The 15,849-nt window shown below is 42.9% G+C and overlaps 2 protein-coding genes across 7 annotated transcripts in view; one reads left to right on the forward strand and one right to left on the reverse strand.

Moving 5' to 3' along the window:
• Window positions 1-6,272, reverse strand: part of LOC113191469 (bromodomain-containing protein 8) — a 28,516-nt gene extending 22,244 nt beyond the window's left edge. For all 6 annotated transcript variants that reach the window (XR_003301883.1, XM_026401218.2, XM_077800718.1 and 3 more), the window contains exons 1-2: window positions 6,216-6,272; window positions 4,643-4,739 (exon numbers count right to left, since the gene is read on the reverse strand). Coding sequence is in view for 5 of the 6 variants with exons in the window: in XM_026401218.2 (XP_026257003.1) it covers window positions 4,643-4,739; window positions 6,216-6,234 (116 nt within the window). In the remaining variant the exon portion in view is untranslated. The remainder of the gene's footprint in view (window positions 1-4,642; window positions 4,740-6,215) is intronic.
• Window positions 6,273-7,301: 1,029 nt separating this feature from the next.
• Kif20a (kinesin family member 20A) lies at window positions 7,302-15,819 on the forward strand. Its single transcript, XM_026401231.2, has 18 exons — window positions 7,302-7,466; window positions 9,375-9,464; window positions 9,566-9,685; window positions 10,045-10,183; window positions 10,313-10,500; window positions 10,594-10,723; window positions 10,906-11,100; window positions 11,187-11,298; window positions 11,405-11,473; window positions 11,857-12,000; window positions 12,147-12,312; window positions 12,425-12,589; window positions 12,701-12,840; window positions 12,942-13,044; window positions 13,357-13,555; window positions 13,811-13,902; window positions 14,109-14,246; window positions 15,499-15,819. The coding sequence occupies exons 1-18, from the start codon at window positions 7,302-7,304 to the stop codon at window positions 15,817-15,819; spliced, it is 2,676 nt and encodes an 891-aa protein (XP_026257016.1).
• Window positions 15,820-15,849: the final 30 nt, after the last annotated feature.

The following is a 15,849-nucleotide window of genomic DNA, read 5'->3' on the forward strand; positions in this document are numbered from 1 at the left end:
GAGGCAACTCAGAGAAAAGCAGAAAGCAATTTCCAACTTCAACCCAGGCCCCTAACTGGGGAAATGAACCCAACTCCGCAAGCTAAGGTAAGCCAAAGAGTGCAAATAACTCTGAAGAAAACAGTGGGAGAAACCCATCCTTTTTGTTTGTTTGGTACCAGGGACTGAACCCAGGGGCACTTAACTTTCCACATTCCCAGTCCTTTTTTTTTAAATTTTGAGATGGGGTCTAAGTTGTTTAGGGCCTCACTAAGCTGAGAATGGCTTTGAACTTGCAATCCTCTTGCCTCCACCACCTGAATCACCAGGATTATAGACATGCGCTACCATACACAGCAAAGCCCAGTTTTTGCAAGCTTTAAATCCAGTTTGAGATTTGGTCTGAAAGTGATTACTCCTGCATAACACAATAACTTTACAAGGATTCTACTGTTAAGGACTAACCTGCTCTGGGGATCAGAAAACATGCATCACTATTTGGGCCCAACACAACTGGGTGGGAAATAGCCAGGAGATATTCGTGGAAAGGGAGTGTCTGTCACAAACCCGGCTGAACAATAGGGATCATGGTGAGGGGACCAAAGGGCTAATCATCTCATGGTCCTGCTCTCTAGGACAAGGAGAGAGACCAATCCCATGTGGTTTTGCACAGCATCCAGGTTTGAAAGCTCTAAGACTGAGAATAAAATTGCTTGGTACTCACAACTAGTACCCCAATCTCCAGCACACAATTCAGAGGTCTGATTGCTTCCTCCAACTCTCTGAGGCACTGGGGAATACAACAAGGTGTGGATGTCTGCCCTGCCCCGTGGTGCACAGACTGAGGGACTCAGGAGTGAGTATACATCCACCCTGCTAGTTCACAAAATTTCAAAGCTTGGTTGGTGAGGATGGCTCTTTCTCCACAACCCTGGGTGCAAATAGAAAAAGCCTTTGGAATGAATACAAAGAATATAGTGCTGTCTTGGTCAACAATCCCTTAACCTGTCTACTGGGAAACCAAACAGGATGCAGCCTGCATTATGTCCCAACCCATATGGTAGGAACATGAAAGAGAACCAATTTCTGCAGCTAGCCCCCACACTTCCCTGATACCTGGTAGATCCCAACATTATAAAGCCTGGAAAGAAGTATCTTAGCTAGGAGGGATTTTTCACTCTCCTCTTTTATTGCTCATTTTTTTCCTTTAATTGGTCAATTAAGTCCAGTTAATTGGGACAGAATTATGGTCTATGTACTGTTCCTCCAATTTTCTAAATTGAGATATTTAAGGCAGATAGTTACACCTCATTTATTCCTTTTTCAAATTAAACTTGCCTGCCTCCTTCCCTTTCTTTCCTTGGTGCTTGAGATAGAGCCCAAGGGGATTTTACCACTGAGCTACCATCTTTAGCCTTTTTTATTTTTGACACATGGCTGGGGATGAAGCTCAGTGGTAGACTGCTTACTTAGCATGCACGAGGCCCTGAGTTCAATCCCCAGAAATGCAATTAAATAAACAAGAAAAAAAAATTGATACAGAGAAAGACAAGACGATGACAGTTCTGAACTATGGCCAAGATTACAGAGCAACTACATGCAATTGGACTATCTGGCAAAAAGCAGACCTAGCCCAGGATTCCTTTCTTAGAGACTAGGTGCCAAAAAGAATAAACATTTTTTCTTGGGAAGATGCCATTCTGCTGAGGCACTTGGGAAACTTCCAAGAACTATATATCTGGTTTCAAACAATTTTTGTTGGAATTAGAAAAAAGAAAGTCACAATTGAAAGTCCAAATTGAAAAAAAAGAATAAATGAAGTCTGTTTGACTTAAGTCTGTCAATCAGGAGGCATAAAGGGGAGTACATACACCATAGATAGCCCATATTATTGGATTTTATTGACCACAGAGTTCAGCTTTTGGTTAAAATTAGCACAATCATGTTTTGCTTTCTTTTTTCTTATCTCAGGGGCACTCTGCCATTCAACTACATCCTCAGGCCTTTCTTATTTTGAGCCAAGGTAGCATTAAGTTGCCAATGCTGGTCTTGAACTTGCAATCCTCCTGTTTATCAAGTTGCTGGGATAACAGGTATGTAGACCATGCCCAGCTTTCATGCTTAGTTTTGATAAAAATTCTACTTGTTCAGTTTGTGTCATTTTTTTTTTCTTGCCAGGAACTTTATTAGAATTCGTATTCAGTTCAACATGGTGGCATACACCTACAGGTGTATGCACTGTAGGTGGCTACCTACAGTTCTAGTTACTCTGGAGGCTAAAGCAAGAAGATCACAAGTTCCAGGCCAGCCTGAGCAACTTAGTCAGACTCTGTCTTTTTTTTTTTTTTAAATATATTTATTTTTCAACTTTTGGTGGACTTTATTTTATGTGGTGCTGAGGATCGAACCCAGCGCCCTGCGCATGTCAGGCGAGCGCGCTACCACTTGAGCCACATCCCCAGCCCCTCAGACTCTTGTCTTAAAATAAAAATTTTCAAAGGGCTGGGGATGTAGCTCAGTGGTAGAGCACTCACCTAGCAAGATTGAAGCCCTGGGTTCAATCCCTCATATTGGAGAAAAACACTGAACAGGAGAAAAAAACAAGTTTGGCAGCTCTTCAAAAAGTTAAACATATAATTACCATATGATGCAGAGATTCCACTACTGGGGTGGAAAACTTGAGAATTGAAATACTGTTCACATAAAACTTTGTACACAAATGTGTATAACAGTATTACTCATATTAGCCCTAAATTGGAGGAACCATCCAAATGATCCTAAAGTGTTGAATAAGAAGCCAACTCTCTATATCCAGGGTCTGCATTCTTGGATTCAATCAACCATGGGTTGAAAATTATATACTTGGGGAGGGAAAAAAAAAAAAAAAAACACAAAAGACTGCATCTGTACTGAACATGTACAGACTATTTTTCTTGTCATCATTCCCTGAACAATACAACAACTGTTTATATCATATTTGGTAACAAGTAATTTAGAGATAAATTCTCTCTTAAAAAAAAGAGAGAGAATGAAGCATTAATACATAGTACATGTTGGTGAACCCTGAAAAAGTACTGTTGACTGATTAAGTAGCCAGTGCCAAGAATCACAGCTTCTGGGACAGGAGTCCTGTGTATCTCCTTAGCTAGAAAAGCAATAAACCTCCTTTTCCCTTTTTTCAAAACCATGTCCTTATTGGATTGGCACTGGAGACAAGGACCAAGCTTTCAGTAACGAATTTGGCATCCCAGGAACCCCAAAGAAGCCCCTGATCCAGCTTTCTTAGGCAGGCTTGGTTCTCCAAGGAACCGCATTTCCATGCTGAGTCGGCAAGGTGACTGACAAACTTGTTGAGAGCCAATTGCAGGAGAGTTAGGAGATGGGTGAGTTTGCCTAGGGTTGAACAAGGGGAGATACTCCTGTGAGTAAAGGGTCCGAAGGAAGGAGCTTCCCAACAGCTGCCTAAACTCCTTTTGCTTCATGGAACTCCTGCCTTCTCTCCCCAAACAATAAAGGTTGCTCCATCCTGGTCCACTCTGAGAAAAAGGAAACTGAACTCAGGAAAGTCGGACAACTCTGACCATTTTCATGATCCCTGACTGTGTACACCTTGTCCAGTCACCTGCCACTTGTGGACCTCTGGACTACTCTGATACTGAAACCCCTTAACTGTCCACACCCCACCTAATAAAGAACAAGGGCTTTGGGTTACTTCCCCCAATTTCACCCCCTTGCAGCAGGAAACAGTTTTGGAGATGTCATCACCCATCTTTCCATAGAAATGGAATGTAGAAATTGACAGTGGGGAAATGTAACAGTGTCTACTTTATGCTTTGAATATAGCTCTTGTTGCTCTGCCACTGTAACTTATGTTTTAAATGGACATGTTTCTTTCTTTCTCTCCCTGCTCCTCCCTAATTTCTGGGGAAACAGGATTACCTTTCTACCCCTTCTTAGGCAGAGTTATCTGTCCTTGAGTACAAACTCACCATAGGAACAAAGTAATGAGACTTTGGGGATGGTACCAAAAGACCTCAGAAATAAATATCTCCTAAATTATCAAGTGAATTACAACTGAAACAGAGAACATGAGGAATGTAGCCTTTGAATCACCTCTTTAAAAGCCTATTCCTGCTGATGGGCAGAATCCAGCTTCTGGGACAACAGTCCCAGTTTTTTTCCTTTGCTAGCAAAGCAATAAACCTTTTTTCTAAGTAATAAACCTTTTTTAATCTCAAAAAAAAAAAAAAAAAGAAAGAAAGAAAGAAAAGAAAAAGAAATCAGTGCCATAAGACCACATGTTATATGATTCCTTCTATATGAAATGAAGTCTGTAGAAAAAGTAAGTAGATAAGTAGTTGCTTGGGAGAGGAGAAGAGAGAATGCAGTGACAGCTAAGGAGTAAGATTTATTGTAGGGATAAGGAAAATGTTCAAAATTAAACTGTGGTGATGGATGCACAACTCTGTGAATATACTAAAAAACTATTGAGTTCAACATTTTAAGTGGGTTAATTTTATGATATATAAATATTTCAGTAAAACTGTTTGGAAAAAAATACTATTTAAAGCTTGATATTACTGTAAGAATCCACCAAAGTGTGTGTGTGTGAGGGGGGACAAGTTTCTAAGACCCAAGAAGGGAGACATCCTAGATATCTTACCAATTTTGATCTCCACTCCTCATGACTGAAGATGCTAAACACAGCTTCTCCCGGATGGACCATGGCTCTGTGGGGCCAGTACTCAGCAGCTTGTGTTCTGAAAAGTAACAAGGCTTAGAGACAACCTCTGAGGAGTTGTAAGCACCAAATCAACAACTAAAAGCCTAATACAAAATATACCAATTGTTGGAACAAAACAAGCTACTATCACCAACTTTCTTTTAAATTAGGACTGATTCTTGAACCCAGATCTTTACCACTAAGCTACACAAACACACACCCTTTTTGAGACAGGGTCTAAGTTGCTTAGGGCTTGGCTAATTTGCTGAGGCTGGCCTCAAATTTGCAATCCTCTTGTCTCAGACTCCTGAGCTGCAAAGGTAACAGGTTTGCACCACCGCAACTTTTTTTTGGTGCCAAGGATTGAATCCATGGGTGCCTAACCACTAAACCACATCCCCAGCCCCTTTTGTTTTTTATTTTGAAACAGGGTCTCGCTAAATTGCTTAGGTTGGTTTTGAACTTGTGATTCTCCTGCCTCAGCCTGCGGAACCGCTAGGATTACAGGCATGAGGCACCAAGCCCAGCACTCTTAAGCAATCACCAACACTTGATTTTCACCACTACAATTAACTACATTGACCTTATCTATTATTTGCATGTGAATTATAGTAGAACATTTTATTTCCTCAGATGCCACGACTTTAAGCTCGGCTTTATTTTTTAAAAATTGGGAAAGTCAGATTAATATGAAGTAATTCTTTAGAAAGTTCAGTTTGAAGAATACTTTATTCCAGCTGGGTGCAGGGGTGGTTTCCTGTAATGCCAGCTACTAGGTAGGCTGAGGCAGGAGGATTGCAATTTCGAGGCCAGCCCGAAAAAAAAAAAAGTTGGGGGGGGGGGAATGTAGGGGGAATAGGGATGTACTTCAGTGGTAAGATGCCACTGAGGGGTTCAATCCCAAAGCGACGCGGAGGGGCTAATAAATTTATTTTTTTTTTAAAAAAAACCTTTATTCCAATTTGAACGCGAGCTTATTTCCCAAGATTCCTAGCGCCCGCCCTTCCTACTGCCCCGCCTCCCTCTTAGCATAAACTTGTTTACTTCTTTCAGCCCCTCCCCCAACCGACGGACCTAAAAACATTCTCTATGAAACGGATAAAAATGATTGAAATTCACGAAACGCAATTTCCCAGTGACAGAAAAAGCTCGTGATTTAAAGTGTTCACACTTCGAATGCCTCACATTGTTCAGAAAATGAATGACTCTGAGCTGCCGGCCACACCATATGGCTCACATCTCTTCGTTTTAACGCCCAAGTTTCTAGAGTGCCTTTCTCTCCCACCCCGCAGAACTCTTGATACAAAGACTCGCTGAGCTGCTTCTCTCAAACCTCCCTCCTTCCCAGAGACGCAACAGCTTATATTTATGTCTCAAACCCCAAACGCCGGCCCTCACGAAGCCGTTGAACACTTTAGGATCTCAGTTATCCCACTCCTCTCACTTCCTTAGCGTGTGCCAAAAATGCTGTGCCTTGCTTCGCTGCACAAAAGCTTTCCACGCAGATACTCACTGCCCGATCCTGTCGCCATCTTGGCCCCGAAGTCTCCAACGCCTGCGAGCTAGAGTCAGGTAGGACCCAACACCGGGAACTCTGGGAAATAGAGCACGGGTGTTGGTTCGCAGTGCCTCCTGGGAAATGTAGGTTTTTCATCCAAGTCGAAGCAAGAGCCTTAAACCAGTTATCTTGCGCTTTCCTGGAAAGCACTGATGCCAAAGTAGGGCAGAGATGGTAACCGAAGCCTCAGGATTTCCTTTAGGCTTTTTATAAAAGAAATGTCTGAGTTCAAGGAAAAGAATTAAAGGGAAGTAATCCCAGGAGAAACAACTCCAAAAGCACGACAGTTGGTAACCCGGATCCACATTACAGGTGAGAGGTCAAGCTGAATCAAACGGTCTCCCGGGTCTTCCCCGCCCCTTTCCTTACGCTGATTGGTAACTACAGGCTTCGTTTCTGATTGGCCGAACGAACTCAGTGCATAATTTAAAACATTGTATTAGGAACAAAGCTGCACCTCGTGGGCGGAGTTGAGCTCTCCGGTAGCGAAAGTCCAGGTTCTGCTGCTGGGATTCAGCTGGTACCTGAGAAGCAGCGAGGGCCGCGTCTTCCAGTAAGTGTGCCGCCGGGCTGGAACTGAGGTTCCCAACTCTTGCCCATGCAGAGTAGGCTTTCACAAAGAGGAACTGCAGCCATCTCCCTCTCCGCACTACCCGCTCTCTTTCTTCCCTTAATATCTATATTCTTTCAGTGGGTTTTGGGGTGAGGTTGCAAATGGACTCTTGGATCCTGACATCACTTCCACAGCATTGGCAGGCTAGGCATCCTACTTGGAGCGTGGCCTTCCACTTTTGGAGCCAGATATCTATTAGTTGCTGTTCACGTTTAGAAAAGAAGCCTTAGACTTGATTTAAATTATTCAATATCCCCTCCCCTTCCTCTTCGCTAGTAATTAGAGAAAATACAGAGTTGCAATTCAGGCTGTGAACCGAGTGCCCTGGGGCAAGGGCATTGTTTCTTACCTATGATTTGTTGCTCCTTCCATTTGTTATTTTTCCTACATACTCTGTCTCTTTTTAGACCTAGGCTGCCTCTGCTGCCATGTCTCAAGGAATCCTTTCTCCACCGGTGGGCTTGCTGTCTGATGAGAATGTGGTAGTCTCCCCAATGTTTGAATCCACAGCTGCAGATTTGGGATCTGTGATCCGGACAGACCTACTATCAGACTGCTCTGTCATCTCCACCTCCCTGGAGGACAAGCAGCAGGTAAAAGAATTGAATAGTGGCCTGTAGTGGTGGTGGTGGTGGTGGTGGCGGCGGCGGCGGCGGCGGCGGCGGCCGCGGCACACTCCATAATCCCAGCATCTCAGGAGGCCGAGTCAGGAGGATCACCAGTTCAAAGGAATCCTAAGCAACTTAGCAAAGCCCTAAGCAACTCATTGAGACCCTGTATCTAAATAAAATACAAAAAAGGGTGGGGGATGTGGCTCAGTGGTTAAGTGCCCCTGGATTCAATCCCCAGAACCAAAAAATAAACACACATAAAGAATCGCATAGTGGCTTGGGGGCAGAAAATTATATTCTCAGCCTATAATCCTCCATACAGGATAGTTTAATGTCAACGACCAGTAATCCCTAAGGTCTGAGACATCAATTTAAACTAAGGGCAAGACAAGTAAAAAATGTAGAGTTGTATGCCCATAAGAATAACTACTATTTAGAGCGCTCGCCTGGCATGCTTGCAGCCCGGGTTCGATCCTCAGCGCCACATACAAAGATGTTGTGTCCGCCGAAAACTAAAAAATATTAAAATTCTCTCTCTCTCTTAAAAAAAAAAAGAATAACTACTATTTGCATTGCATTAATGAAATAAAGTGCATAACTCTTAGGTAATCTCTGAGACAAGGATAAATGCATCTGTCCATTTTGAGACCTAGTTATGTTAAATGATTTGTACAGGCTGGAGAGGGTAGCTCAGTAAGTGGAACCCGTGCTTAACATGTAAGACCCTGGATTCAAACCCCACTCCCCCACCCACTCTCCCCCACAATTATTTGCACATGGTGACATTACATAAGTAGAATGTACATTCAGGTTTTAATAATATCAACAATTGCTTCCATTTTTTTAGCTTTCTTGCTGCAAAGCTGGGGTTTTTCAGCTACAGCATTTCTGACATTTGGAGGCTGGATTCTTTATTGTAAGGAGCTGTCCTGTGCATTGTAAATGTTGAGCATCATTCCTGGCCTCTGCCCACTAGATGTCAGTAATGCCTTCCCACTTTAACAACCTAGTGTTCTTTGAGGGGAAATAATGGCCCTGGTTAAAAACTGTTGTGCTAGGCCTTATGCTAAATGTTAACATATGTTATCACACTGTTCCCCCCCCTTAGGAACTAACAAAGTTTTTATGAAAGCATAATCCTTGATAACATCCCTCATTAGGAACTACTGGAGCCTTTAACATCCCTCATTAGGAGCTATTGGAGCCTTGTAGAGTTCCTGGGCCATAGTAGGCATTCTCTATTTGTTGAATGAGTGATGTTGGTGCTATTATTAACCTCACTATGCAGATGAGGAAACTGAGGCAAAGAGAATATAAAGAACTTGTTCAAGAGCTCATAATTGGGGCTGGGGATGTGGCTCAAGCGGTAGCGCGCTCTCCCGGCATGCGTGCGGCCCGGGTTCGATCCTCAGCACCACATACCAACGAAGATGTTGTGTCTGCTGAGAACTAAAAAATAAATATTAAAAAAAATTCTCTCTCTCTCTCCTCTCTCACTCTCTCTTTAAAAAAAAAAAAAAAGAGCTCATAATTATTAAATAATGGACTTGGTACTCAAATTTAGGTGTGTCTATGTCCAAGGTACTCTAACTACTATACTCTGCTATTGTATCACATGCTGATTTTCATACCACTCAACCAATTCTAACTCAGATAATTGGTGTGACAAGCCAGGTTTGCAGGGTACTGATGAGAGAGAGAGGGTGACAAAGGAGTAAAAAAGGTCATGTGGATTAGAATGATTGTAGAACCAAAGAGTAGTTGCACAGAGACGTTTGAGATGGAATGGGCTTGTGTTAACCTGATTCCTAGGAACTGTGCTATTTGCCCATTTGTTCAGAGGTAACTTCTGAGATTAATATGTGATTCTGGGCTGGAATTCTACCACAGGTTCCATGTGAAGACAGTACAGAGAAGGTGAAAGTATACCTGAGGGTCAGGCCCTTGTTACCTTCCGAGTTGGAACGACAGGAGGATCAGGTGAGTGTTTGAGGAGGAGGCTTTAAAGTGGAATGATACAGTAAAGAAGAGATTCTCCAGCAACATTTCCTTCTATAAAAACTGTATTGCCCCCTTCTCAGGGCTGTGTTCGAATTGAGAATATGGAGACCCTTGTTCTGCAAGCACCCAAGGACTCCTTTGCCTTGAAAAGCAACGAGCGGGGAATTGGCCAAGCTACCCACAAGTTCACCTTTTCCCAGGTATGGATATACTAGTCTTTAACCAAGGAATCAGCATGCAGGGATTTTAATCAGTGGGAGAAACAGGACTAGGATTTAGGTCTATCCATCTCCAAAGCCCTTGCTTGTGACCATTATATTACCCCATAGTGTGTGCAAATCAGGCTTGGTGCATAGCATTCTTTAAGTATTTCTTGATTTGGATGAAAGATGGACTAATAGAAAGTAGTTGAGTCCTCAGTGATTAGGAATAGTTGACAGCAAGGCAGAAAGAACCTTCTGTAATGGGTTCCAGAGCCAGCCACCCAGGAAGGGTGGCTTGCATAGAATGCAAATGAGAGATGAAGAACGGACCTCTGAGTTACTGGGTCTGTCTCCAGATCTTTGGGCCAGAAGTGGGACAGTCATCCTTCTTCAACCTGACCGTGAAGGAGATGGTAAAGGATGTACTCAAAGGGCAGAACTGGCTTATCTATACATATGGAGTCACCAACTCAGGGAAAACTCACACGATTCAAGGTGAGTAGTAAGGCTTCACAGTATTGCTGATTGGCCTTTGATGGTGGATTGACCTGTAATTACCTTTTGGTGCTCTGAATCAGAGGGAGAAAGACTTGCCTCAGCTGTCCATCATTCATATGCCTCTAGGTACCATCAAAGATGGAGGGATCCTGCCTCGGTCATTGGCTCTGATATTCAATAGCCTCCAAGGCCAACTTCATTCAACACCTGACCTGAAGCCCTCGCTCTCCAATGAGGTAATCTGGCTAGATAGTAGGCAGATTCGACAGGAAGAAATGAAGAAGATGTCCCTGCTCAGTGGAGGCTTTCAAGAGGTGAAGTGTTGGTATACATGAGGCAGGGGTAGGGGATACAAATCTCAGGAAAGCTTTGTGTTTACCTCCTCCCTATGTCCCTTGTCCCTTCAGGAGGAACTATCTACCTCTTTGAAGAGGAGTGTCTACATTGAAAGTCGGATGGGCACCACTACCAGCTTTGACAGTGGCATCGCTGGGCTCTCTTCTACCAGTCAATTTATCAGCAGTAGCCAGCTGGATGGTACGTATCATGAATGTGCTCTTTGCCAAGTAATAAGAAGAACCTACTCCCTCCTCCTAGCAGCTACCAGGGGAGCAGACCCAAGGTTACAACTTGAGCTCCACCTTCCAATGGCCCCTGCAGTCCAGAGGTTAGATGAATTGCCCAAGGATTGATAGTCTATACATTGGCTTTCTCCCCAGAAACAAGTCACCAATGGGCACAGCCAGACACTGCCCCAGTAAGCATACCAGCAGACATTCGCTTCTCCATCTGGATCTCCTTCTTTGAGATCTACAATGAGCTGCTTTATGACCTGTTAGAACCACCTAGCCAGCAGCGGAAGAGGCAGACTCTGCGGCTATGCGAGGATCAAAATGGCAATCCCTATGTGAAAGGTATGTGAATGTGGAGAAAAGCCAGGCAGAAACCCTGGAGGGGGTTGGATATTACCATCTTACACCTTTCTCTCCTCTGGCCCCAGATCTTAACTGGATTCATGTTCAAGATGCTGAGGAAGCCTGGAGACTCCTAAAAGTGGGTCGTAAGAACCAGAGCTTTGCCAGCACACACCTGAACCAGAACTCTAGCCGTAGGTGAGTGAATTTTGAGAATAAACCCTTGACTATATCTAGGAAACATTAGTCTTCCACCTGGTCAGGAAATATATTCAATGATTTTCCTCTTTTTCTTAACTTTCAGTCATAGCATCTTCTCAATCCGGATCTTGCATCTTCAGGGAGAAGGGGATATAATTCCCAAGATCAGCGAGTAAGTTTTTCCACTTAGAAATTTGATCTTGCCAGATGTGGGTGCACACCTCTTATCACAGCTACTCAGGAAGCTGAGGAAGGAGCATCACAAGTTGAAAGGCAGTCTAGGCCACTTGGAAAGGGGATGTAGCTCAGTGATGGAGCACTTGCCTAGCATGCATGAGGCTCTGGGTTCAATCCCATTATTAAGAAAAGAAGAAAAGAAAGTTTGATTTTCTTGATCATTTAGTCATTGTGGGAGCAGGGGGAGGTCCTCAGAATTATTTGTTCTTACTTGGGTACAGAGATTCTTGGTGGGCCCTCTCTTCTCCAAAACAATATGATGGGCCGTAAGCTTACATTATATGAGGTCCTTATGCCTGATCCTGTGCATCATTTTAGGCTTTCACTCTGTGATCTGGCTGGTTCAGAGCGCTGCAAAGATCAAAAGAGTGGTGAAAGGCTAAAGGAAGCAGGAAACATTAACACTTCTCTGCACACCTTGGGCCGCTGTATTGCTGCTCTGCGCCAAAACCAACAGAACCGGTGAGCTTTTGACTGTAAACTTGGGCTGGGATGGCCTAGGACTCAGCTATTTACCAAGACTTCCTGGTCACGACTAGGGATAGCCTTAGGATACCTAAGGATTAGAATTCTTATTCACAGATTTATTACCTCTGGTTCTTTGCAAGGTCAAAGCAGAACCTGGTTCCTTTCCGTGATAGCAAATTGACCCGAGTGTTCCAAGGCTTCTTCACAGGCCGAGGCCGATCTTGCATGATTGTCAATGTGAATCCTTGTGCTTCTACCTATGATGAGACTCTTCACGTGGCCAAGTTTTCAGCCATTGCCAGCCAGGTGAGAAGCTGTAGGTGTACTGATTGTGCCTACCTTGGGCTGCTAACTTTATAGAAATTTACCAGTGAACAATTAAGGAGTTTATAATTAAGGTTTTTTTCCCCACCTTTAGCTTGTGCATGCCCCACCTGTGCAACTAGGACTCCCATCACTGCATTCATTCATCAAGGAACAGAGTCTTCAGGCATCCCCTGGTTTAGAGAAAGGGAATAAGGTAGACCCAAGCCTTGACAACCACGCTGAAAATGAAGTTGACATCTCCATGTACAGCAAGGAGGTGAGAATACAAAAAAGCTTTGGTGCAGCAGCTTAATGGCTATACATTTTCCACGTAGTCTTGGGCCTTTTGGGGTTATGGGCATACATCTGACAAGTATGTTCCTTTTAGGAGCTCCTACAGGTGGTGGAAGCCTTGAAAACTCTGCTTTTGAAAGAACGACAGGAAAAGTTGCACCTGGAGATGCAACTCCGTGATGAAATTTGCAATGAGATGGTAGAACAAATGCAACAACGGGAACAGTGGTGCAGGTACTGGCATAGTGACCCCTCTTACTGTCAAGTGGGACAGGGAATGGATCATATTTAAAAAAAAAAAAATCTTCACTCACTTCTTTTTTCTCCTCTGACAGTGAGCATTTGGACACCCAAAAGGAACTAATGGAGGAAATGTATGAAGAGAAACTAAAGATTCTCAAGGAGTCACTCACAAGTTTTTACCACGAAGAGATTCAGGTAAGTTACCCTGAACCAGCCCCAATTAGCTACTCAGATTTCTGTCACTAATTTGCCTGAGGTTAACAGACTTTATAAACTCTGGTAAGAGCAAGCATTTATAGAACTCCTTTTCTGTATTCCCTTTAGGTGCTTTGTACATGTTTAATGTATGTTTAGTGAATTAAGGGGTTTAGTTGGGCAAGAATTAATAGAAGTGCTAGCAAATAGGTTTTTGAAGTATTGGGAAAGGTTTTGTTCATTGTTTGTCATCTGTTTCTGCAAGTATTTGTCTGACCCTTAACAGAATTGTGCTCTCTACTTCACTCTTAGGAACGGGATGAAAAAATTGAAGAACTAGAAGCTCTCTTGCAGGAAACCAGACAGCAATCTGAGGCCCATCAACAGTCAGGGTCTAACTTATCCATGCGGCGGTCAAATAGGTTGGCAGCTTCTGCCTCCACTCAGCAGCTCCAGGAGGTTAATGCTGAACTACAACAGTGCAAAGCAGAGCTAAACTCTACCAGTAAAGGTGAGGAAGGAGAGAAGACAGGAAGCATTAGTGATTCAGGGAAAATGTGGTATTCAAAACTGGGCTTTCTGATTCTAATTTCAACATAATTTCCTCAACTCCAAGCTGCAGAAAAGGTCCCCCTGACCTTTCACTCTAGGCTCTATGTGGCCTCACCTTTTATATTTACTGTAAGCTACTGTTAACTACATTAAAAAGAGGTAGGTCTAAAACTAGAAAATCTATGTGTTCAAGTTTCCTTGTTCTTTCCCTCAGAGCTGCAGAAGTATCAGAGAATGTTAGAACCACCACCCTCAGCAAAGCCCTTTACCAGTGACGTGGACAAGAAGTTAGAGGAGGGCCAGAAGGTAACCTTTCTGTTACAAAAGCTGTTACCTAAGGCAGTTTCTGATTCATGAGGACAAGTGGTTCTTTTGTGCAGGGTTCTGGGGAATGGCTTTTTCATTCAGCTGACCAGACTTTCTAATTTTACTTCTCTTCAAATGGTGACCCAACCCCTCCACATCATTACCTGGTTGATCTTGGTACAATCTGATCCTACTCCTTTTTTTAGAATATAAGACTACTGCGGTCAGAGCTTCAGAAACTTGGTGAGTCTCTCCAATCAGCAGAAAGGGCCTGTTGCCACAGCACTGGGGCAGGAAAACTTCGTCAAGCTTTGACCACTTGTGATGACATCTTAATCAAACAGGTTAGAGCAGCCTAAATACCCCCGTTTCTCTTACTAGCCCATTCCAGTATATATGTGAAAAAGGGTATCAGGAACATAAGAGAAAAAGATTTTTAGGATAAACTTAGAGTAAGGAGGAATTTCTCTTCCTTGCTAAATAAGAAATGATTCTTTGTGAAGCATTTACTAAGTACTAGTAGGTACTGTGGTAATGTATGTGCACCTTGTCATAACAACCATAGGGAGGCATATATACGGTCATATTCCATCTAAGATGCCACTGGTATCATGTTATCTATTATTTTTTTTAATATTTATTTTTTTAGTTTTAGGTGGACACAATATCTTTATTTTTATGTGGTGTTGAGGATTGAACCCAGCGCCCTGCGCATGCCAGGCGAGTGCTCTACCGCTTGAGCCACATCCCCAGCCTATCATGTTACATATTATTAAGGAAAAAACTAACAATAACAAACTGATTTTTTTTTTTTTTAATTATGAGGCTGGGGATGGAACCAGGGCTTATCATTTGATAAGCATTCGTTCGACCACTGACATAACCCCAGCCCAAGCTATGACATTTCTTATCCATAAAATACATTCTAATCCCAGAGATCTTAAAATGTTTAAGAAAAATGTACATCTTAGACTAAGCATACCTTTTTCTTTTTTCAGTGGTAGTAAGGGATTGAATATGGGGCATCACACTTGCTAGGCAAATTTATTTTTGTTACCAGGGATTGAACCCAAGGACACTCAATCTAAAACTTATTTAGAGACAGGGTCTCATACTGAGTTTCTTAGGACCTTGCTAAGTTGCCGAACCTGGCTTTGAACTGGTGATTCTCCTATGTCAGCCTCCCAGCTGCTGGGATTATAGACGTGTGCTCTTTTTATTATTTTTGAGACAGGGACCTACAAGTTGCCCAGGCTACCTTTGAACTTTTGATCCTCTTAAGTTTCCTGAATAGTGGGATTACAGGTGTTATGCACAAAATTTTGTGTCTAGGGACTGAGGCTCTTAGAAGTTAAATAAACTTGTTTAAGCTCATGCCAATTTGTGTTAAAAAATGTCCTGTTCAGAACTGCTTGTGCTTGGGTCTTAAAATTATATATCCTCTATTCAGTTATGACCTCTAACCTTACAGAGTTTATCTTTGAAAAAATAGTTACTAGTTACTAATAATGGATAGCATGTATTACCTTGCCACCTTGTTTTTCTAAATATACCATACAAAGATACATTTTTTCTAACTTCACTGATATTCCCTAGGACCAGACACTAGCTGAACTGCAGAACAACATGATGCTAGTGAAACTGGACCTTCAGAAGAAGGCAACATGCATTGCTGAGCAGTATCATACTGTGCAAAAGCTTCAAGGCCAGGCTGCTTCTGCCAAAAAGCGCCTTGGTACCAACCAGGAAAACCAACAACCAAACCAGCAACCTCCAGGGAAGAAACCATTCCTTCGAAACTTACTTCCCCGGACACCTACCTGCCAAAGCTCAACAGACTGTAGCCCTTATGCCCGGATCTTGCGCTCAAGGCGCTCTCCTTTACTCAAATCTGGGCCTTTTGGCAAAAAATACTAAGACTGGGGAGGAAGAACACAGTCATCTCCC

Source organism: Urocitellus parryii, chromosome 1 (assembly GCF_045843805.1).
Source record: "Urocitellus parryii isolate mUroPar1 chromosome 1, mUroPar1.hap1, whole genome shotgun sequence".
NCBI classification, from domain to species: Eukaryota; Metazoa; Chordata; class Mammalia; order Rodentia; family Sciuridae; genus Urocitellus; species Urocitellus parryii.